The 24,259-nt window shown below is 41.3% G+C and overlaps 1 protein-coding gene and 3 non-coding genes across 4 annotated transcripts; all 4 read left to right on the top strand.

Annotated features, from left to right (window-relative positions):
- Positions 1 to 217: 217 nt before the first annotated feature.
- Positions 218 to 290, top strand: trnar-ccg. Its single transcript has one exon. It is a non-coding gene; the product is annotated as a tRNA-Arg (tRNA).
- A 1,410-nt stretch (positions 291 to 1,700) lies between these two features.
- Positions 1,701 to 1,773, top strand: trnaq-cug. Its single transcript has one exon. It is a non-coding gene; the product is annotated as a tRNA-Gln (tRNA).
- A 4,769-nt stretch (positions 1,774 to 6,542) lies between these two features.
- trnar-ccg lies at positions 6,543 to 6,615 on the top strand. The gene has a single exon. It is a non-coding gene; the product is annotated as a tRNA-Arg (tRNA).
- A 6,966-nt stretch (positions 6,616 to 13,581) lies between these two features.
- LOC100497060 (extracellular calcium-sensing receptor) lies at positions 13,582 to 24,119 on the top strand. Its single transcript, XM_031901353.1, has 5 exons — positions 13,582 to 13,751; positions 15,486 to 15,780; positions 17,425 to 18,261; positions 19,025 to 19,252; positions 24,030 to 24,119. Exons 1-5 carry the CDS (start codon positions 13,582 to 13,584, stop codon positions 24,117 to 24,119), a joined length of 1,620 nt encoding a protein of 539 aa, XP_031757213.1.
- Positions 24,120 to 24,259: the final 140 nt, after the last annotated feature.

The following is a 24,259-nucleotide window of genomic DNA, read 5'->3' as shown; positions in this document are numbered from 1 at the left end:
GCAAAAGGTTTTTTCATTTATCAGAATATACAACTAAATATCCTCCTCAATTTGCGCGAGGCACATTATCATTATTACTGAAAGATATTTCCATGCATTCAGAATATGGATCTTAGTATCCTTCCCTATCTATATTGTTAAAAACTGGGGTTGTTTGGTCAAAAGCCTTAGTGCAAATGCTTTTTATTGATATTATACATAGACTTACACATGCAAAGGCCCAGTGGCCTAATGGATAAGGCATCAGCCTCCGGAGCTGGGGATTGTGGGTTCAAGTCCCACCTGGGTCGCGTGATTTTTATAGCACAATGCTTCCAATACTCGTACTTATCAACAAGCAGCCCTACTGTATGTATGTTGTAATGAAATGTCACAAACTAATTATTCAATTAGATATGCTATCTATTGATTTTCATTACCAGCACCCTATTTTTGACCTACTTACAAGCCGGTCAAATGATTCAATGCAAGTCCTCTTATTCTTTTCAATACCTGATACCCTTGGCTGGTGCTCATGTGAGCATAAAACTGCACCAGGCTGGGGTACATGCTAACAAGTGATCTTCTTCTTTTTCATGGCGCTTGCGCATACGCAGCAAAGTGAAAAGCTAAACATTAACAAAAAGGTCGCCTTTTTCATTCTACAGTGCATGTGTCAGCCCTGGAATTTTAAAGAAAAAGGACAGAAGGAAGAGGGTTGTTTGCTCGCAGGTACCCAGGGCCGGTGCAGTTTTCTGCTAACAGGAGCATCGCAGGGGGTATCAGGTAAGTGATTACAGTGACTAACATTTGGCAACCCCCAGTGATTGTACCTTTCCTTCTCCTTTAACTAGGTTATATGGGATCCCTTACCCGGAAACCTGTCATCCAGAAAGTTCTGAAATATGGAAAGGCCATCTCCCATAGACTCCTTTATAAGCAAATAATTCTAATTTTGAAAAATTATTTCCCTTTTCTCTGTAATAATAAAACAGTACCTTGTACTTGATCCCAACTAAGATATAATTACCCCTTATTGGGGGCAGAACAGCCCTATTGGGTTTATTTAATGGTTAAATGATTCCCTTTTCTCTGTAATAATAAAACAGTACCTGTACTTGATCCCAACTAAGATATAATTACCCCTTATTGGGGGCAAAACAGCCCTATTGGGTTTATTTAATGGTTAAATGATTCCCTTTTCTCTGTAATAATAAAACAGTACCTGTACTTGATCCCAACTAAGATATAATTACCCCTTATTGGGGGCAGAACAGCCCTATTGGGTTTATTTAATGGTTAAATGATTCCCTTTTCTCTGTAATAATAAAACAGTACCTGTACTTGATCCCAACTAAGATATAATTACCCCTTATTGGGGGCAGAACAGCCCTATTGGGTTTATTTCATGGTTAAATGATTCCCTTTTCTCTGTAATAATAAAACAGTACCTGTACTTGATCCCAACTAAGATATAATTACCCCTTATTGGGGGCAGAACAAGCCTATTGGGTTTATTCAATATTTCAATGATTTTTAGTAGACTTAAGTTATAGAGATCCAAATTTCCTTATCCCATACCTGTCCCAAATTTCCAGTATCTTAACCCCAGTATAACAATATACATTGTTATACTGGGGTTGTTTGTCTAGCTCGCTCAGTGCAAATGCATTTTATTGATATGCACATAGCTTTTACAGTGGAAGATTCTGCTGTTGTCTGGCCCAGTGGCCTAATGGATAAGGCATCAGCCTCTGGAGCTGGGGATTGTGGGTTCAAATCCCACCTGGGTCGCTAGGTTTTAAACAAGTTACATTAATGAGTACCATGATTCACAGCATTAAGACTAAATAACAAATTACAAATGAATAAATCCATGAGACATAATAGCTATATATCTCCTACTCGCCACCTGTGCTGTGCTCGAAAAGGTTTCTCAGTATTTAAAATTGTAATTAAGACAATGTTCTCCAAAATAGTTATCTCATTAACCCACAGAGCAGTTGTTTTTCATTTAATGGTTTCTTATGGTTAAAGTAATTATTGATCTTTGGCAATACTGTGCCTTCATTATTGGCTCTACTTATGTTTGCAATTTAGCAAAAACATGCAAATGCCTTGCAATTTGCACATTTTTCTCCGTGTAACTGTACTTCCTGTTAGAGCTGCCATATTTCCAGCCATAAAAGAAACCCGCCCAGTTGGCTAATAGATAAGGCAAAAATATTCACTGATGGTAAAATGCAGAATTTTGCAGCAAATCCATACCTGGCAAAAAACTACAAACTTAACTAGAAAGGGAAGTTTGAGAACAAACTTCATGTTGGGTTGAACAACGTGAAGTCACTGAATGAAATCTGCTCTGTTGTTGGCTCCGCCCACTTTTTCTAACCTTGGACCACAGTTATATAGTAAAACCACTGTGCAAAGTTTGGGGGCCCTGGTTTTAATAGTGTCTGAATGGCAGCAATTTAAATTTCCCCACTGAAAGTCAGTGACATCTGATTGGCGGTTGGTGGTTCCGCCCACTTTTTCTAACCTGGAAGTGCAGTTACCCAGTGACTAACTCTTCAAAGTTTAGGGACCCTAGGATTAAGAGTTAAAGAAAGGCAGCATTTTAAATTTAAATCAATAAAATTCAATGAATGAAAGCTGATTGGCTGTTAGTGGCCCAACCCACTTTTCCTATTTTTGAACTGCAGTCCCCCAGTGACCAAGTCTGCAAAGTTTGGGGACTCAGGCATAAAAATTGTGGGACTGACAGCATTTTACACTTCACCATTGAAAGTAAATAGGTGAAATGTGATTGGCTGTTGGTGGCTTTACCCACTTTTTTCTAACTTTGAATGACAAATAACCCAGTGACTAACTCTGGAAAGTTTAACAACCCTGGAATTAATACTTAAAAAATGGCATCAATTTAAATACAAACCAATTAAATTTAATGGGTGGAAATGGATTGGCTGTTGGTGGCTCTGCCCACTTGTTCTAACCCTGAATATGTAGTCAGCCAGTGACTGACTGTGCAAAGTTTGGGAACCCTGACATAAATAGTGTGAGAAAGGCAGCTTTTTAAATTTAAACAAAAAATCAATAGGTGAAGTCTGATTGGCTGTTGGTGGCCCCACCCACTTTTAAAAACCTAAAAATGCAGTCCCCTAGTGACCCTGGTATTAATACTGTGAGAATGGCAGCAGGCTGAATTTCCCCATTGAAAATCAATAGTTACAATCTGATTGGCTGTTGGTGGCTCCCTCGGAACCGCAGTTACCTGGTGACTAGCTCTGCAAAGTTTAGGGACCTTAGTACTAATATTTAAAGAATGGCAGCAGTTTAAATTTAAACATATGAAGTCTATAGGTGAAATCTGATTGGCTGTTGTTGGCCCCGCCCACTTTCCCAAACTTGGAACCTAGTCACCCAGTGACAAATTGTGCAAAGTTTGGGGACCCTGACATTAAACATGTGAGAATGGCAGCAGTTAAAATTTTCCCCACTGAAAACAACAAAAGAAATGTGATTGGCTTATGGAGGCCCCGCCTACTTTTCTAACCTTGAGTGCGTAGTCACCCACTGACTCGCTGTGCAAAGTTTGGGAACCCTGGCATCAAACCAATACAATTTAATAGGTGAAATCTTATTGGCTGTTGGTGGCTCCGCCCAACTAACACTGCAGCCCCCTAGTGACCAACTGTGAAAAGTTTGGGGACCCTGGTGTTATTAATGTGAGAATGGCAGCAGGTTGGATTTCCCCATTGAAAGTCAATAGGTAAAATCTGATTGGCTGTTGCTCTGCCCACTGTAAAAAAAACCCAAAAAACTTGAATATGTAATCGCTTAGAAAAGCACAAGCAACCTGCTCCGCTATAGGGCGAAGAAGGTGGGGAGTTTGGGTGTTGTACCCATAAAACTGTAGGAGGAGTAGCGTTTAGAAAATGGGGGGCGCTAAGAAGAAGATGAAGAAGCCAAAGTGGAAGAACAGTCTGTGGGGGTTTTCAACCCAACACAATTAGAGGGATAATAATGGCTTTTACTGATTTTGGTGAGTTTGGAGAATTTTCCCCTAAAATGGGCCTTGGAGATGCCTTTAATCTTAGCGCTGGTTCCCCTTCAATAGCAGCACTTGTCATGTGATGGGAGCTGACTTCATACTTAGGGGTGTGACAGTTGGTTCAGTCCGTTGGTTGCCACAGTGATGAGAGGTAAGAGCACAGCCCTTCTGAGAGATTTTTGGCCAAATAACCCTAATTTTAGATGAAAAAAGGGGGATAAATAGTTGGATGTTGCCCCCCAGACTAGGGGATGTTGTCTCTTTTACTGATTTTAGTGAATGTGGAGAATTTTCCCCTAAAATGGGCTTTGGAGATGCCTTTCACCTTTCACCTATCACCGTCACACCCACCCCATCACCGTCACACCCACCCACCCCATCACACCCACCCACCCCATCACCATCACAACCACCCCTCCCACCCCATCACCGTCACCATCACCGTCACACCCACCCCCCATCACCGTCACACCCACCCCCCACCCCATCACAGTCACACCCACCCCCCCACCCCATCACCGTCACACCCACCCCCCCACCGTCACACCCACCCCCCAACCCCATCACCTTCACACCCACCCCCCACCCCATCACCGTCACACCCACCCCCCCACCCCATCACCGTCACACCCACCCCCCCACCCATCACCGTCACACCACCCCCCCACCGTCACACCCACCCCCCACCCCATCACCGTCACACCCACCCCCCCACCCCATCACACCCACCCCCCCACCCCATCACCGTCACACCCACCCCCCCACCCCATCACCGTCACACCCACCCCTCCCACCCCATCACCGTCACACCCACCCCTCCCACCCCATCACCGTCACACCCACCCCTCCCACCCCATCACCGTCACACCCACCCCTCCCACCCCATCACCGTCACACCCACCCCTCCCACCCCATCACCGTCACACCCACCCCTCCCACCCCATCACCGTCACACCCACCCCTCCCACCGCCACGCCCACCCCCCCACCGTCACGCCCACCCCCCCACCCCATCACCGTCACACCCACCCCCCATCACACCCACCCCATCACCGTCACACCTACCCCCCACCCCATCACACCCACCCACTCCATCACCGTCACACCCACCCCCCACCCATCACCGTCACACCCACCCCCCATCACACCCACCCCATCACCGTCACACCTACCCCCACCCCATCACACCCACCCACTCCATCACCGTCACACCCACCCCATCACACCCACCCCCCCTCCTATCACCGTCACACCCACCCCATCACCGTAACACCCACCCACTCCATCACCGTCACACCCACCCCATCACACCCACCCACCTATCACCGTCACACCCACCCCATCACCGTCACACCCACCCACCCCATCACCATCACACCCACCCACCCCATCACCATCACACCCACCCCTCCCACCCCATCACCATCACCGTCACACCCACCCCCCATCACCGTCACACCCACCCCCCCACCCCATCACAGTCACACCCACCCCCCCACCCCATCACCGTCACACCCACCCCCCCACCGTCACACCCACCCCCCAACCCCATCACCTTCACACCCACCCCCCCACCCCATCACCGTCACACCCACCCCCCCACCCCATCACCGTCACACCCACCCCCCCACCCCATCACCGTCACACCCACCCCATCACCGTCACACCCACCCCCCCACCCCATCACACCCACCCCCCCACCCCATCACACCCACCCCCCCACCCCATCACCGTCACACCCACCCCTCCCACCCCATCACCGTCACACCCACCCCTCCCACCCCATCACCGTCACACCCACCCCTCCCACCCCATCACCGTCACACCCACCCCTCCCACCCCATCACCGTCACACCCACCCCTCCCACCCCATCACCGTCACACCCACCCCTCCACCGTCACACCCACCCCTCCCACCCCATCACCGTCACACCCACCCCTCCCACCCCATCACCGTCACACCCACCCCTCCCACCCCATCACCGTCACACCCACCCCTCCCACCCCATCACCGTCACACCCACCCCTCCCACCCCATCACCGTCACACCCACCCCTCCCCACCCCATCACCGTCACACCCACCCCATCACCGTCACACCCACCCCATCACCGTCACACCCACCCCTCCCACCCCATCACCGTCACACCCACCCCTCCCACCCCATCACCGTCACACCCACCCCTCCCACCCCATCACCCCCTCCCACCCCATCACCCCCTCCCACCCCATCACCGTCACCATCACCGTCACACCCACCCCCCATCACCGTCACACCCACCCCCCATCACCGTCACACCCACCCCCCCACCGTCACACCCCCCCACCCCATCACCGTCACATTTTAAGTACATTGGCACATTATCATTATAACTAAAATATATTTCCATGTATTCAGAATATGGATCTTAGTATCCTTCCCTAACTATATTGTTAAAAACTTGGGTTGTTTGGTCAAAAGTCTCAATGCAAATGCTTTTTTATTGATATTATACACTTAACTGCACATGCGAAGGCCCAGTGGCCTAATGGATAAGGCATCAGCCTCCGGAGCTGGGGATTGTGGGTTCAAGTCCCACCTGGGTCGTGACATTTTAAAAGAGGAATAAATAACACATGCTTCTAATTCTCATATTTATCAATATAAATGCATTAACAGTAAATTGTAATCTAATTATTCAATTTGAGATTATATATATATACGTCTAGATCTGTACATTAAAATATTCCGCAGTATGACAGAACGTTCACTAAAGTATTTATTTCTCTCATAACCCACAGAGCAGTTGTTTTTGGTTTAATGGTTTCTATAAGCCAAGTTGCTTATGATAATTAGCAATTATTGGTTTTTTTTGCAATTCTCTGCCTTCACCATTGGCTTTAGCTACATTATTATTCATCCACGTCAAAATGCATATTAAGTATCCAAGATATGAATCTGAATATCCTTTTTTTTCATTATTGGTAGGTAAGAGTGAGACCAACTGATCTAATGGATCAACCTCCAGAGCTGGGGAATGTGGGCTCAAATTCCACTTGAATACAGGTATTGGATCCGCTATTTAATGATTCCCTTTTTCTCTGTAATAATAAAACAGTACCTGTACTTGATCCCAACTAAGATATAATTACCCCTTATTGGGGGCAGAACAGCCCTATTGGGTTTATTTAATGGTTAAATGATTCCCTTTTCTCTGTAATAATAAAACAGTACCTGTACTTGATCCCAACTAAGATATAATTACCCCTTATTGGGGGCAGAACAGCCCTATTGGGTTTATTTAATGGTTAAATGATTCCCTTTTCTCTGTAATAATAAAACAGTACCTGTACTTGATCCCAACAAAGATATAATTACCCCTTATTGGGGCAGAACAGCCCTATTGGGTTTATTTAATGGTTAAATGATTCCCTTTTCTCTGTAATAATAAAACAGTACCTGTACTTGATCCCAACTAAGATATAATTACCCCTTATTGGGGGCAGAACAGCCCTATTGGGTTTATTTAATGGTTAAATGATTCCCTTTTCTCTGTAATAATAAAACAGTACCTGTACTTGATCCCAACTAAGATATAATTACCCCTTATTGGGGGCAGAACAGCCCTATTGGGTTTATTTAATGGTTAAATGATTCCCTTTTCTCTGTAATAATAAAACAGTACATGTACTTGATCCCAACTAAGATATAATTACCCCTTATTGGGGGCAGAACAGCCCTATTGGGTTTATTTAATGGTTAAATGATTCCCTTTTCTCTGTAATAATAAAACAGTACCTGTACTTGAGCCCAACTAAGATATAATTACCCCTTATTGGGGGCAGAACAGCCCTATTGGGTTTATTTAATGGTTAAATGATTCCCTTTTCTCTGTAATAATAAAACAGTACCTGTACTTGATCCCAACTAAGATATAATTACCCCTTATTGGAGGAAAAACAATCCTATTGGGATCCAAATGTATACACGTACCAGGTTTTAAAATAATCTGGTATAATGGTGCATGCTCTCATTGTTAGACAAATAAACAAACAGCTCTTTACACTGAATTACAATTAATTTTTCCATTAAATATGATAGCTTTGTAATTCCTGCTTTTAAAAACAAACAAAAATGAAAATAGGCTTTAGGTAAGTGTGAGGTACTCAGCCTCTGGGTCTTTGTTACAAAGATAAAATCTAGAATTTTGACACATATTTACAATATAGAAACTCAAGGGTCGGTGCCTGGGGTGGCAGCTTTAGGGGGGCAGCGCTCAAGTGACTATATGGCAAATTTACATTTTTGAGAAAAAGAATCCTCCCCAGCTGCCGCCAGATTCTTCTTGTCAAAATCCAATGGCAGAGCTGGGGGGGCTGAGGTTTACCAGCTGGAAGGGATATTATGAGCAGCCAGAAGTGACGTCACAATCGTGGGCAGTTTGCGGGCTTGGGGGCATGTGCTTAGGAACAATGTCTAGGGCGACACCGGAACTAAATACAGCACTGCTTGGCAATAGATCAAAACACACTGAATTGAATGACTAAATGTGATCTTTCTCACACAAGAACAACACTAAAGGAGTGATATATCAACGCTCAAATTCAATTTTTTTTTGCGTTAAAACTCACAAAATTCAGAATTATGGTTCAAAACCTTGAATGTTTGATATTTATTGAGTGCAAGAAATCTGAAAGCTCTAATGTAAAACTTTGGCATGTAAAACCTTGCGAGTTTATGTAGAAGGAGTTGTTCCAGGCAATATTCAAGGCATTTTTTCAGTTTGGGATGTTTTTCCACAATATTAGTAACTTATATTCGGATATTTTTTAATAACTAAGCAAACTTTCAAGTTTTATTTAATAAATTTGTGAGTTTAATTGAAGTAGAAAAAAACTTTAAAATTCACAAACTAGAAAATTGAAAAATGAACTCATAAATGTGATACACACCCACGCAGGCATGAGATCTATTATCCTGAAGGCTCCACATTTCATGAAGGTTGTCTCCTATTAATCCATTTTTAGCAAATAATTCTAATTTTCATCAATAATTTCCTTTTTCTCTGTAATAATGAAACATAATGAAAATAATGAAACCCTGTACTTGATCCCAACTAAGACTGATAAAGCCAAGTTTTGGATAGGCAGGACTTGTAGCTGATTGAAGGAGTGACTGGCTGGGTGGTGTGGGAGGCAATTGGGGTGGTAGTGGGTGCCGATTTGGTGAGGTCACTGAGTGACTTTAGGGCACATTGGTCCGGTTTATAGATTAGTTGACACAGGGCTGGGGGTGATGCTATTGTATGGCCACAATTGGGGCCACCCATGCGAGTTCCTTGTTTGGCTACACTTACAAACGCCCTATTGCACACTGATTATTGGCTACCCACAGCTCATAATCCAGTAGCGTAACAACCTTATATGCACTATATACCAACTCTTTGGCTCATAAAACCATAACCCATTGGCAACATAGAGTTGGTAGCTTTACAGAGCTGACTTATTATTTAGCATATATAATGGTTGTCATATGCTGACTTCTTAGGAGTATGGCTGGTTGGTCCTGACAAAACCAACTATAGTTTTAATGTAAATTTTAACTTTGTCATTTTTGCACAACACATCCTCAATTTCTAATTTACACATGTGGATCTCAGTAAAAGTTAAGTTTTAACTGAGCAAGTAGACTCATTTCTTATGTTCAAAAGAGGGGGAGGTGCAAATGATTTTTACCAGACTTACATAAGCAAATTACAGAAAGATCCCATATCCAGAATACCCCAAGTCCCAAGCATAATATGGATCAGTGCTGTCCAACTTCTGTGGTACCGAGGGCCGGAATTTTTCTGGTCTACATGGTGGAGGCCCGATAATGGAAGCCAGTTTGACCACTCCCCCTTTTTAAACCACACCCACTTGACACCACACCCATGTTATCACATGACCATACCCATAATAGTGGTGGAAGTAAAGCAAAAACTTGCCATAATCTGCCTTTCCTACCCGGCCTATGTGTGCCATACTCTGCCTTCCCTATGCTGCCTGTGTGTGCAGACAGTAGGATAAGTGCCAGCATTGTGTCACTGTACCCTGCCTGTGTGCCATACTCTGCCTGCCCTATGCTGCCTGTGTGTATGGCACCCACAGGCAGCATAGGGCAGGCAGAATATGGCACACACAAGCAGCATACATTGACACAATGCTGGCACTGCTCCTACAATCTGCACAATAACTATATATTAAAAAACTTTCTAATTGCAGTACCACATCAGTATATGTTCTTTTTATAGTGTGCAGGGTTTATTTATGGGTTTCTACTGCCCCTACACTCTGAGGTGTGAACAGGTGAACAATGGGGATGATTACAGCCTGAGCCTGAGGTGTGAACACTGCAGGGGGTGAACAATGCAGGGATTAAAAGGTGTGAACAACACAGGGGATTACATTTTTAAACAATACAGGGGGATTACAGCCTGAATCTGAGGTGTGAACCATACAGGGGGCAGTTAATCTCAGTACTGATACCATTTAAAGCTTACTCAAAGGTAAGCAGTCACAGCAGCCAGACAGGTGGGGGGCCACACAGAGGGGGGTCGCGGGCCGCATGAAGCCCGCGGGCCGCCAGTTGGACAGCACTGATATAGATAATAGAACTTATACATGAACTCAATGTGGGGTTACATGAAACCCACTACTGGGAAATTTGGTGCTTGCAGTTATAAATGACCCTTAATATTATTATGATTAATAAGCTGTACTAGCAGAAATCCATATTGATAGCATAACCACCTAGGGTGTTTTTAATATCTCAAAGTAATTTTAAGTTTAAGACATTGTGCTCTCAAAAAACATTTACCTGGAAATCTCCAGGCACCAAACATTCTGGAAAAAAAGATCTTATGCCTTTACATACATACATTTCCAGCTATGACACTGTCTTCATGAAAAGTATCAATTATAAATAATGATAATTAATATGAAGTACTTTACAGGCATCTCTCCCAGTGGGCCCCACCTGGAATTTAACTTTTAATTATCGCTGCTTGTAATTTATCATGTCAGCAACTGGCACTATGATTATCTTATCCTGGAATTAATGTAATTGTAGTGGAAAAGGTACAATTTCTGTTTAACCCCAGCTGGCCAATGGTCACATTATTTCAATTACAGTCTATGGCACTAAATTCCAGAGGGGGCTAAACAGCAACATATATAAACAAATGCAAAGCTCGTCTGGAAAACCTTTGCACTCGAAACCCCAGGCCTATCCCTGTCAGACTGGTAAGTCGCTTGCGGTGTCTACAAGAAACTGATTTACAAGCAAACACTTTTCTATTGCTTTCCATGCAGATAACTGTAAAATAATTCTGCTTTATGCTCATATTCATTCTTTATTTTTTTGTTTCTATTGTGATCTGGTGGTATTAGGGTTATGAAGTGTTTAGTAACCTTTAAAAACACAAGGACTAAATATCCATTTTACCATTATACAGTAGGTGTCATTTGCACTGGGCAAAATACCATGTTTTGTACCCACACTGCAGCCATTTCCCCAATGATTCCAGCACCGTTGCAGTCGCAAGGGTTTAACTGATGCAAAATCGATGCAGTTGTGCTTGCACTGATGCAAATCAAACTTATGGGCTTATTTATCAGTTTTCTAGTTTGTGAATTTGACATTGTTTTTCAAATTCAAATAAACTGGCATTTATTTACATGAAAAACTTGTTCAAATAAAAAAATTACCCCTTATTGGGGGCAGAACAGCCCTATTGGGTTTATTTAATGGTTAAATGATTCCCTTTTCTCTGTAATAATAAAACAGTACCTGTACTTGATCCCAACTAAGATATAATTACCCCTTATTGGGGCAGAACAGCCCTATTGGGTTTATTTAATGGTTAAATGATTCCCTTTTCTCTGTAATAATAAAACAGTACCTGTACTTGATCCCAACTAAGATATAATTACCCCTTATTGGGGGCAGAACAGCCCTATTGGGTTTATTTCATGGTTAAATGATTCCCTTTTCTCTGTAATAATAAAACAGTACCTGTACTTGATCCCAACTAAGATATAATTACCCCTTATTGGGGGCAGAACAGCCCTATTGGGTTTATTTAATGGTTAAATTATTCCCTTTTCTCTGTAAATATAAAACAGTACCTGTACTTGATCCCAACTAAGATATAATTACCCCTTATTGGGGGCAGAACAGCCCTATTGGGTTTATTTAATGGTTAAATGATTCCCTTTTCTCTGTAATAATAAAACAGTACCTGTACTTGATCCCAACTAAGATATAATTAATTCTTATTGGAGGCAAAACAATCCTATTGGGTTTATTCAATATTTAAATGATTTTCAAGTAGACTTAAGTTATAGAGATCCAAGCTTTATAAAGACCACAAGGTCCTTTATACGGAAAACCCCAGGTGCCAAGGATTCTGGATAACGGGTCTATTATTAACCTACAATAACCAATGTGAAAATATTAGGTGAGTGGGAGGCCACTGAAAACCAGTCTGCCAGTCAAAATCTTTGTGATATACTTATGTTTATGGCAACAGATTCTTAAAGCAAACAGTTACTCCAGAACAAGTAATATCCCAGAGCGCACTTGGGCAAACCAAGTATTGCTTCTGTGCAAATTTATATAAAATAGATGAGCAATTGGCTGCTAGTGACCATTTTGTGTGCCTATACTATCTAAAGGCTTTGTATTTCTCATGTGCTATTGGGCATATATTTGTGATGTATGTATGTAATCTACACACAGTCATCTCTAATCTGTGTTACTATGTACAGCAGTCACCATCCTTTGGCCCTCTGCTTGCTCTGCATAGCCTGTATGTGCCACCACTGTGCCATATGTCTCTTACCTGTAGGTGGCTGTATGCAAATGTAATATTTAATACAGAAAATATAGCCTTGTAGCGTATGCTTTCTAGCTAATATTTGTGACTAACAGACATACAGTACCATTAAGTCCATTAAGCACTATATTTTTTCATATACACTTGTTGTTTCCTTCTTTTACTCATGAAATGTTTAACAACTGACAAATTTAGCATTGCATATACATATGCTTTGAGCAGTCAAACACTATTCTGATTAATAGTGTGTTAGAGCTCAGTATCAGCTATAAGCACTAACACCCCTACAAACAAAGAATCCCCATCCAATACAAACTGCAAGCGAGGATTAATGACTTTAATGACTTTGTTTATCAATCTAAAATACACAATGACTGTTAAATCAGTGCCATTATTTTTTGTTTATATGTATTTTTTTTTTAAATCTATTCTCATTGGTGTCATATAGAGTTGTTAGGAGAAGCAATGAGCATAAGGTCTGAAAACTTCTATTCACTTTTGAGTTTGGAAAAAATTACAGCCATACTATTGTTTTTATACAGTAAGAAAAAAAAATCCTTGACAAAAAAGCATAGTTTTATTTTTTATATCACTTTATTGCTGAATTTTCAGGATACTGTTTTCCATAACCCCCTATTCTTTCTACTTTGCCCAAACAGGAAATGCTACTTTTTATTTTGCGGTTTCTATTGATAATGACAAAAGCTTCCTACGCCTCCTCTCCCTGTCAATACTCCCCTTCTGCTCTCCCTGCCTATATCCACGAAGGGGAAGTTAGAATTGGGGCTCTGATTCCTGTACATGAGAAAACTGTAAAACCGACCATAACATTTAAAGAGAAGCCGCCGGAGAGGATCTGTGAAAAGTAAGTATATCATGGAAATATACTAATGCTATACACTGCAGTGAGTTTTCTTTATTAAACACAGATACTTTTAGTTTTTTGACTATGTTTCCTATCATATTCTGATGTAAAATAAAGGGGTGGTTAACTTTTAGTATGTTATAGAATGTCCTATTCTTAGCAACTATTCAGTTGGTCTTCATTTTTTACAGTTTTTGAATTATTTGCCTTCTTCTGACTCTTTCCAGCTTTCAAAAGGGGGTCACTGACCCCGGCAGCCAAAACATTATTGCTCTGTGAGGCTACAATTTTATTGTTATTGTTACTTTGTATTACTTATCTTTCTATTTAGGCCCTCCTCTAATCATAATACTGTCTCTCATTCACACCACTGCCTGGTTGCTAGGTTAAATTGAGCCCTAGCAACCAGATAGCTGCTGAGATTCCAACCGGGAGAACTGCTGAACAAAAAGCTAGATAAATAAAAAAACGCAAATGATAAAGAATGAAGACTAAATGCAAATTGTCTTAGAACAGCATACTCTACATCATGCTATGTAGAACCCCTATGTACAACCCCTTTAACATTGGATTTGGCAACACAGATTAACCAGCATGCCCCACCACCTCTTTCTTCCTTTTGCCCTCTGAGCTATAAATGTTACAGTTCTTAACCCTTAGTTGTTTAGTCCTTCTGTGGTATTGGTACCCAATAGCATTCTGGGGCCTTGGATGATTATTGCACTTATTGTTTGGGAGGTAGTTGGCCATAAATTGATTCCTTTGAGCCCCACTTAATCTTAACAAGCTCACGGACATGTGAAAATATGATCATAACAAAAAAAGTGTTGCTACGGTTCTATAGATATCCAAGTATCCAAATCCAAATCTGTCCATAACACCCCTTACAGCTGGGTCCTTCATCCTCTGTTTTGAGCCTCTTTGAAAGTCCAACCCCACAGTTAGTAGGACTATACGATCAGTTTTATGCTAATATCCCAGTTTCAAAATTATTTTTATAGACAAAAAAAATGTAAAGGGGAAAACACATATCATTGGATTTTCCCTATGAGACTGTGGGGCTAATTTAATCAACAATGGAAAACTAATACTTTGGGTGTAACTCTTGGTACAGCCCAACCTGGTTTGCCTATACCCCCAGCATAAGCCTGAAAGAGCAAGCACATGCGTTGCTGATGGGGTTGGGTGAGGTAAATGATTTGCAGGCAGTGGGGGGACAAGTCCGAACTAGAGGAAGCGTACAGTGAAGGTACATTCCCCACCTTTGCACCATAGGCACGTGCCTCTTCTGCCTTCCCCTAGCTCCATCCCAAACATTCTGGATAACAGGTCCCATACCTGTATCATACTTTCCTATTGCCCCTATTTATGCAGGGCAGTCCAGATAAGCTGTGCCAGGGTGTGACTGTGAGTGTTCATGGTACAACACGTATTCCATAAAATTCCCTGATTTTCATTTTTAAAAATGTTCTGGTGTGCCCTACTGGCCGAACCAAATTCTTAAAATCAAATGACTTTTTGTCAAATAAACATGGATGTTGAAAATGTTTCACTGTGTGGTTCTCTTTAGCCCTTACTTTGGATTTAATTCAGGATTCAGCCAAATCTTTTAAAGGATTCAGGGTTTAGCTAGATCCTAAAATAGTAGATTTGGTGCATCCCTAACCCTATTGCATTTCACCCACACTGACAATTTAAAAATAATGTATGTTTATATTCCTTTCTCTTTTCTAGATTCTATACTGAAAAATATCAGTATACTCTTGCTCTGTTGTTTGCCATTAAGGAAATAAATAGAAACCCACTTTTATCCCCAAACGTGACACTGGGATATGAGGTTTACGACTCGTGCTATTCAGATGCAGCAGCTCTCGACAGTATCATGTCTTACCTATCTGGAAAGCAAACAAAGGTGCCGAATTACAGCTGTAATACGGCCCCCCCTAAACTATCTGCAGTGGTTGGGGACTCCCCATCATCTGGCTCGGTGGCTATTGCACGGATCCTCGGGCTGACTTTGTTTCCTCAGGTATGAAAGAAATTTCTTATAAAGTTTCTCATAAAATAAAGATTTAAAGTGATGAGCAAATTGTGTTACTATGATGACGCCCCAACCCAATCATTGTGAGACATCTAGCTCGTGCTGCAAAGATTTTTACCAAGAGTCAAACCTCACACTTATTTTGGAAGTCATCCAATTGTTTTCTTTCCATTCAGTTGTAGACAATTAGAGCTAGAAAACAACAACACATATGTGTGTTAGCTGAGTTCTCAAAGGAAGAGACAAACAACAAGTCTGTTTCACTTGGTTAACTACGCCCAATGATCCAAATAATAAGCATGGACATGTTTTGTCTAAGGTCTTGGGCCACATAACAATCCTAAACTGATAAAGGGGATGGAAGGGTTAAACTATGAGGTTAGACTGTCAGGGTTGGGGCTGTTTTCTCTGGAAAAAAAGGCGCTTGTGAGGGGACATGATTACTCTGTACAAGTACATTAGAGGGGATTATAGGCAGATGGGGGGTGTTCTTTTTTCCCATAAAAACAATCAGCGCACCAGCGCACCCCCCTTTAGATTAGAGGAACTTTCATTAGAAGCAGCGTAGGTGGCTTTCACGGTGAGGGCAGTGAGGTTGGGGAATGTCCTTCCTAGAGATGTGATAGCAGATTCTGTTAAAACCTATAAGAGGGGCCTGGATGAGATCTTGAACAAGCATAGTATCCAAGGCTATTGTGATATTAAAATATACAATTAGTATAGATATTGGTATATATAGTTTATGTATGTGAGGTCAGGAAGCGTATGCTTATATATGAGCCCTGGGCTTTATTTGGAAGAGTTGAACTTTATGGCCTTTGGTCTGTGTTCAACCCTATATAACTATTGCTGCAAAAAATGTGTGTATAACATAAAACTGAGAACTGCAGTTCTGAAAAACAAAGGTCTGAATTTTTGACAGCGTGCACCAACTCCAGCCACTGCTGCTGTAGAAGGAAAAGGTACTGACTCATTAGCTGAATATTCCACCGGTGTCAAATTCACCTACACTTATTTCTGCTATCAGAAAATGTGGCAAAAATGTACCTACAAGAAAAGCTACAGGATGTACCGTATAGTGAATTAACCCCATAAGCTGCCAAAGGTGCCCCTTCATTTCCAGCTGAATAGGACGAATTGTTGCATAATTAATAAATAGCTTGAATTCATGGACCCTTAGCAAACACATTGAAGTTATGTGTCAAACCTAACCTTATTTTGCACATTCTGTCTATTTTACCCAGTTTCATTTTTACACTGAACTGTTCCTTTAAAGACAGCCATAAGCAGACAGTACAAGGCATCCCAGAGCGTTACTTCTCCAGTGCCCCTGGCTTTTGATTTCTGATTGATGTGAAAAATTGGGGTGCTCCATGGGATGTCAATGTGCCGCCAGTGTTTACCCCCTCTTACATGCAGGGTCAATGAACACAAGGCGAGGGAGGCGCAACTCTTGGCTCTTTTTTTTGTTACCTTGCACCTTGACCCTTTTTTTATCTATTGCCTCTATTGGTAGGGAGATACTGTTCAAAATGTAGTTAGAGACCCTGTGATTTTCTTTTACCAAAAGGGAAATTTTGCCAAACCAGTTAATAAATTATTAAAACTTTTTTTTTTTCATTTTCTTTCCAGATCAGTTATGCTTCTGCACTTCCTACACTGGCAGATAAAACCCAGTTTCCTTCCTTTGTTCGTACCGTGGGCACTGTCGACTCCCAGCCGGTTGCAGTGGTACAAATGATCAACTATTTTAACTGGACCTGGGTGGGAATCTTGTCTTCCAATAATGATTATGGAGATCAAGGCGCTCAGAAGCTGAAAATAGAGATGGCAAAACATGGCATCTGTGTTGCTTTTGCCAAAACACTATTGACCCCACCAACCAAAGAAAACCTGGATACTATTGTCAGTGTTATACAAAAATCAACAGCAAACGTTATTGTGCTTTATGCCTACGCCACTGAATTGATTGCTTTATTGCAAGCTGTTACTGATCAGAAAATCAGTGGAAAAATCTGGATCGCTGTGGGAAGCTGGCTACCTTCAGCTGTGTTTTCCCAGAAGGAATTATGGGGAACCCTAAATGGCACAATTGGACTCGCCAAATACAGTTCTGATATCCCAGGCTTTAGAGACTTTTTATACAGCATACACCCATCTCAGTATCCCACAGACATATTTATAAAGGAATTTTGGGGGCATGTTTTTTCATGTAAGTGGGTAGATAACAGAACAGAAAATGACACCCTCTACTATGGAAACAGTACCACGTTTTGTACAGGCAAAGAAAAGCTGATCACTCTGGATAGCACTATATACGACACCACAAACTTTCGGCTTGCCGTTTCCGTGTACAATGCCGTTTATGCTGTGGCAAATGCCATACATAACATGCTTTCCTGTAAGCCTGGAACAGGGCCATTTTACAATGGGACATGTGCAACCATTAAGGATTTTCAACCTTGGCAGGTACGATTTAGTAACCTATAAAGCAGAAATGTAATTGGAAAATGGCTTGACATGAGATCAATGTTATTGTTACAAATCTATCTATAGCTACTATTTATACGTGAAAGAAGCCATTGTAATAAAATCTTTTTTTTGCCAGTAAAGGTGGCCATACAACGACTGGCCTACCCGACCGGTATCTGGCCTGAAATTGCCCAGATATTGATCAGGCAGGTTAAAAAATTCAGTCGGATTGGGGACCGCGTCGGCTCATTGATGCGGTCCCCAAACCGACTGCACCTATTCCAGTCATTACAATTTGACCGTTTAGCCCCAGGGCCACACGACCGAATTAGCCTAAATTACCCTGATATTGCCCACCTGTATGTACGTGGGGATACCAGGAGAAGATCCGCTCGCTTGGCGACCTTGCGATGCGAGCGTATCTTTACATGTAAGGCCACCTTTAGTTACCTCCACTCAGTTTTTCCTATCTGTGCTCCATCCCATCCCTATAACTATTTGGTCTCCAAGGGGAAAATGGAAAGAGCTTCCAATTAAAGTTGCGACCATTTGAAGACTTGCTGCAGTCTAATTGTTTTTGACCTTTTTAAAGCCAACACAAGCAGCAAGCATTCACATATATGCAAACTGCCAAAATGCATGTTTCAAAACATGGTGCAACTTGGTAATTTCTCAATATATGTGGAATTAAAGACCAATGCCAATTGGATCCCAATAATCTGTTGTACTAATTAACTGCGATTTCTCCATTTCCTTCTAGCTTTACTATTACATTAAAAATGTGAACTTCCTGAACACTGCTGGGGAGAGGGTGGCTTTTGATGAAAAGGGGGAGCTGAAGGGTCTCTACGATGTATTAAACTGGCAAGTTTCCCATGATATGAAAAGTAATATGGCAAAGATTGGAATTTTCGATGACTGGGGACCAAATGGCGAGAAGCTGGTCTTGAATGAAAAATCCATATTATGGGGAGAAAAATACTCACAGGTAATGTATATCATAACAGAAATACCTTTCCTTTAATTGTTTGTCTTTTCCTTGAGGGATTTACTCAAAGTCTTCAGTTTATTCATATACATTAGTAAAAAGGCAACTCATGGCTCTGTTTAATACCCATATATGAAAACAAAACTAAGGCTTGGCTTACAAAGAGAATCACAATTTACAGTCCATTTTCATGATTTCAAAACTTAAATTCAATATACAGCGGCCCAGAACACACTGAGCATGTGCAGAGCCACTGGCAGGCAAAAGCTGGTCAAATAAGATCACAGATAGGGAGCTGCTGTTTCTAACTTTGAGGAAACAGATCATATAAAATACTTAGGGCAAAACTGCTTATCTGTCATGTTAAATAAATAACAAATTCAGGAAATCTCTATGTTCATAGTACTCGTGGCCTTGCTATTAGAAATATTCTGTTTGATTGTAACATCCGTCACTTGTATGAGTCATCTCTGAGTTTTCTATCTATGCCAAAGATACAAAACAACATCTTTTTTTTAATACGTTTTTGTTTTCAAAGCTGTGCCGTGAATGTGATCTTCTTGCCATCTTGACAATAGTTTTATTACCTACATTCAGTTGTCACCATTTGTATATTATTTCTTGACCGTTAGTTAAAGGAGAAATAAAGCTTAACTAAAGAAGTAGGGCAGAAATGGTGTACAGGTATGGGATCCCTTATCCGGAAACCCGTTATCCAGAAAGCTCCGAATTATGGAATGCCCGTCTCCCATAGACTCCATTTTAATCAAATAATTCAGAATTTTAAAACTGATTTCCCTTTTCTCTGTAATAATAAAACAATACCTTGTAATTGATCCCAACTAAGATACAAATAATCCTTATTGGATGCAAAACAATCCTATTGGATTTAATTGCAGTTTTATTGATTCTTTGGTAGACTTAAGGTATGGAGATCCAAATTACGGAAAGACCCCTTATCCGGAATACCCTTGGTCCCGAGCATTCTGGATAACGGGTCCTATACCTGTACCTTATGTTTTGGGTTTCTGTCTCTACCAGCCCAAGGCACCCACAGCCCTTTAGCAGGGAAGATCTGTGCCCCCAAAGATGCCCCAGTAGCCCCCCATATTCTTTTCTGCTGATTCCCTGCCCATACTCTGTGCTGCTGGCACTTACCTGAGCTTAGGGACCCACTCACACTATACTGTATATATAGAATATAAATGCAAATTAAATACTGCATTGCAGTTTTGAAACCAGTGCAATTAACATCAAAATGTAATAATCAGTCCTGTAGCATCGGTTTATATGACAAACCAACCTAACTTTATGCTTATAATTTGTGACGACCCCTACGCTGAGCTTATTAACAGCTGCCCAGAGCCCACTGAGCATGTGAGTGTCACAGACACAATCACAGAATCCAGTATGGTGATCCCCGTGACACCTTTCAAGTACTGAATCATTACTACTATAGACATACTGAATCCCTGCCATCTGGAATCCCATCCCAAGGAATACTGATTGGGGACTGTTTAGATACCAGTTGGGCAGGTTGAAAACCTTTAATTGATCATGGCCAATGGTCTGCATGCCCAAATCAGACAAATGTCCACTCATTTGATAACCTTGTGCATCGTACTATATATCCATGTATGCCCAGTTCAACAGACAGCTGCAGCAGTTGCTCATGAATGGCTCCATTAAGACTTGTACTGATTCAGTATACCTTCAGCATTGCTTTCTAAGGTAATTAGACCAGGGATGACTGTGACACAGTTGGCAGCTTAAATTTATTGCAATATATGGACAAACAATCCATGATTTGTTTAAAGAAAAGTGAATCTCTTAGTAGCTTAATGCATAGAATGTCTTAAAGGAATACTGTCATTGAAATTGAATAGCCATATTCTTCTTTTGGGTGCCACAGCCATGTGACTTGTGCTCTGTCCCACTTTACTGCTCAGCTGCAAGTTGGAGTGATATCCCCCTCCCAGCAGCCAATCAGCAGAACTATGGGAAGAGAGCAAGATAGCAGCTCCCAATAGTAAGAAATCCAGGTCCAGCTTGGGACTCCTCCAGTTACATGGGAGCAGGAGAAACAATAGGTTACCTGAAAGCAGTTCTAATGTGTAGCGCTGGCTCCTTCTGAAAGCTCAGACTCAGGCACAATGCACTGAGATGGCGCCTACACACCAATATTACAGCTAAAAAATACATTTGTTGGTTCAAGAATAACATTTTAACTGGTAGAGTGAATTATTTGTCAATTAAAAATAAAAAGTATACCATAAAAATCATGACAGAATCCCTTTAAGTACAGAGCTGGTGGTTAATGAGAATTTTGGCCTAGCAATGCATTGAGTCCTGTGTTGGAGTTATTTGTGGGACCCCTACCCAGATCCACACTCTGTGACCCACATACTTACAGCCACTTGCCACCATACCTAGCATGTTGTGTTTTTTTTGTATGTGATGTGATTTTCACGATTTATGATACAGTTTTAACCAGTATATGATTTTTTACATGATTGCATACGTACGTTTTCCTTTTCGTGTTTTTTTAAGACTTTCCTTGAAAAATTCCCACGATCATTCGTGATTTATGAATGTTTAGGATAATTTTTAGGTTTGAGCTGGCGAGTACTATTAAGTCTATGGAAGGCTTCAAATACTACAGTTTTGCTGTTAGTTTCACTATTTTATGCCTGAGTCCCCAAACTTTGCAAAGTTGGTCACTGGGGGACTGCAGTTCAATAATAGGAAAAGTGGGTTGGGACACTAACAGCCAATCAGATTTCATCCATTGAAATTAATTGATTTAAATTTAAAATGCTGCCATTCTCACACTATTTATGCCACGGTGCCCTCTGTTTGTCACTGGGTGACTTCCACTCAAGGTTAGAAAAAGTGGGTGGGACTACCAACCACCAATCATAATTTACCAATTTACCAATTTACTGCAGAGTTAGTCACTGGGTAACTGCAGTTCCAGGTTAGAAAAAGGGGGTGGAGCCACCAACCGCCAATCAGATGTCACTCGTTGACTTTCAGGGGGGAAATTTAAATTGCTGCCATTCAGACACTATTAAAAACAGTGGTTTTCAATATATAAATGTGGTCCAAGGTTAGAAAAAATGGGTGGAGCCAACAACAGATTCAGTGACTTCATGTTTTTAAACCCAACATGGTTTGTTCTCAAACTTCCCTTTCTAGTTTTCTAAAGCTGTTGTTTTTTTAACTTGTCTCTTTCAAAGTAATGGACTATAGCCCAATGAACTACTCACACATGTGATAAGGAATAAATTCTGTGTGTGCAGATTCCCCCCCGACTTGGATGGTGTCTGTTCTCCAGCCTTGGTTACTACTACTGTGGCTTTGGAGGCAGAGCCACCTGTTTACCTGTATGGAGTTCCTTGGTTTCTTTGCTGTGAACAGATATCTGTCTGCGTGTACACTGGGAAACTAGTAACGCCCATTCTCATACTTTTTTTATGTCGTAAGCTACCATGTCACAAAGTCTATAAAAACCCAGTCAACTAAATTATACTTTCCTTTACCTTAAATGACTTTCGGTATCAAAAATTTCCTCAACAGTTTCAACTAACAGTGAATTTTACTACTCAACTGTGACATTAAACTATACACAAAGCCAACACAATAAAGGAAATCTCACCAAATATCTATCAGGGCTAAACAAGGTCTATCAAAGGTTGACAGGGAACAAGTAACACCAGGAAAAGGCTGACATAATTAGAAAAAAGACAATCACTTAAAACTCCCTTAATCCTCGTGATTTATCTAAAGATATATTTCGCTGCGTGCTATATTAATGCACGATATTGCGCACGTAACCATTACTTTTGGAAAACTACTGTTTTGAAAATGACCATTTCCCTGCAAACTGGAGGCTGCATCACTCTAGGGCCAACACAGACTTGAATAAATCCCACTGCAAACTCCATGTTGTGTTGCCAAAAGCTCATGAACTGTACTTTTCTATAATTACCGCCTGCCCCAAGTAGGTGTTAATATTCACACAGATTAATGCGATATTTAGTGCGTTTAATGCTTCATATGTGTTTGTGAATCATGTGATAGTATTATTTCTATTCGCTAATTAATGCAATGCGATAGAAATAACTGCGTTTTTTAGCGCATGCAATATGCGTCTTAACGCATGTGAAATGACTTTGATGAATCGGTACTTAATTATCGCATGCTTTTTAACGCAAAAAAAGCATGCGATATGCTTTAGCGACCTTTAGGGAATTGGCCCCATGGTCTCTTGCTTAGTGCTCTCTTCATTCTAGAATGATGTATCACCGTTACTACAAGAAACCACCAATCTACTTACTCAACTCACCCTTTCCCTAGCCCTAATCAACCGCAGATTACAGCATTGCCCCCTCATCTAGGTTCCTAATACCTTGAGTCCAAGATGGTGGGAAACCACTGAAATCCCAAATACAGGTAAACTGGTCAATGTCCCCATTTCCACTATCCCCTTTACTTACCCCTCTCTCTCCCTTCACTTTCTCTACTTCTTTCTTTTTAATCTTCCTGCAATTACTTCATTATACATTACATTGCTAATTTCTTCTACTAAACAAACTAAATATCTCAAGATCTCAAATAATCACAATCTCTATTGAGAAAAAAATATACAGTAGTGAGCTAGTTATACTGAAACGTTGAGAAAACTGCCTCTTATTTCCTGCTCACGAGTAACCCTGACACTACTACTGGTGAATTTCAACCTAAAGATGCTCTAATGTTTTTTAATGTTGTTTAGGGCAAGAACCACTCGTACCAGCGGTGTCAGGTAGTTCCCACTGATGCCACCAGGAGTGTTTCCCGCCAGCTAAAATACACCATTGGATAAACACCCCATGTGCCATTAGCTTAAATGGGTCTTTGTACCTCTTATTAAGCTGAATAATTCTGCCCAGCATATTTTTCAATAAAAGTAATAAAATTTAAATAAATTAAATTATTTTTAAAAATGACACTATATTAAAAACT

The sequence above is a fragment of the Xenopus tropicalis genome, chromosome 4 (genome assembly GCF_000004195.4).
Source record: "Xenopus tropicalis strain Nigerian chromosome 4, UCB_Xtro_10.0, whole genome shotgun sequence".
NCBI lineage: Eukaryota > Metazoa > Chordata > Amphibia > Anura > Pipidae > Xenopus > Xenopus tropicalis.
Note: the sequence above shows the minus strand (reverse complement) of the source record. Positions and strands in the feature narration are given on the sequence as shown.

What these genes read in the sequence shown, in the direction of transcription:
- LOC100497060 (XM_031901353.1), top strand. Translation starts at nt 13,582, where the DNA reads ATGACAAAAGCTTCCTACGCCTCCTCTCCCTGTCAATACTCCCCTTCT. An exon ending in AGGATTTTCAACCTTGGCAG is followed by an intron (nt 18,262 to 19,024) that starts GTACGATTTAGT and finishes ATTTCCTTCTAG; the next exon opens with CTTTACTATTACATTAAAAA. An exon ending in GGGGAGAAAAATACTCACAG is followed by an intron (nt 19,253 to 24,029) that starts GTAATGTATATC and finishes AATGTTGTTTAG; the next exon opens with GGCAAGAACCACTCGTACCA.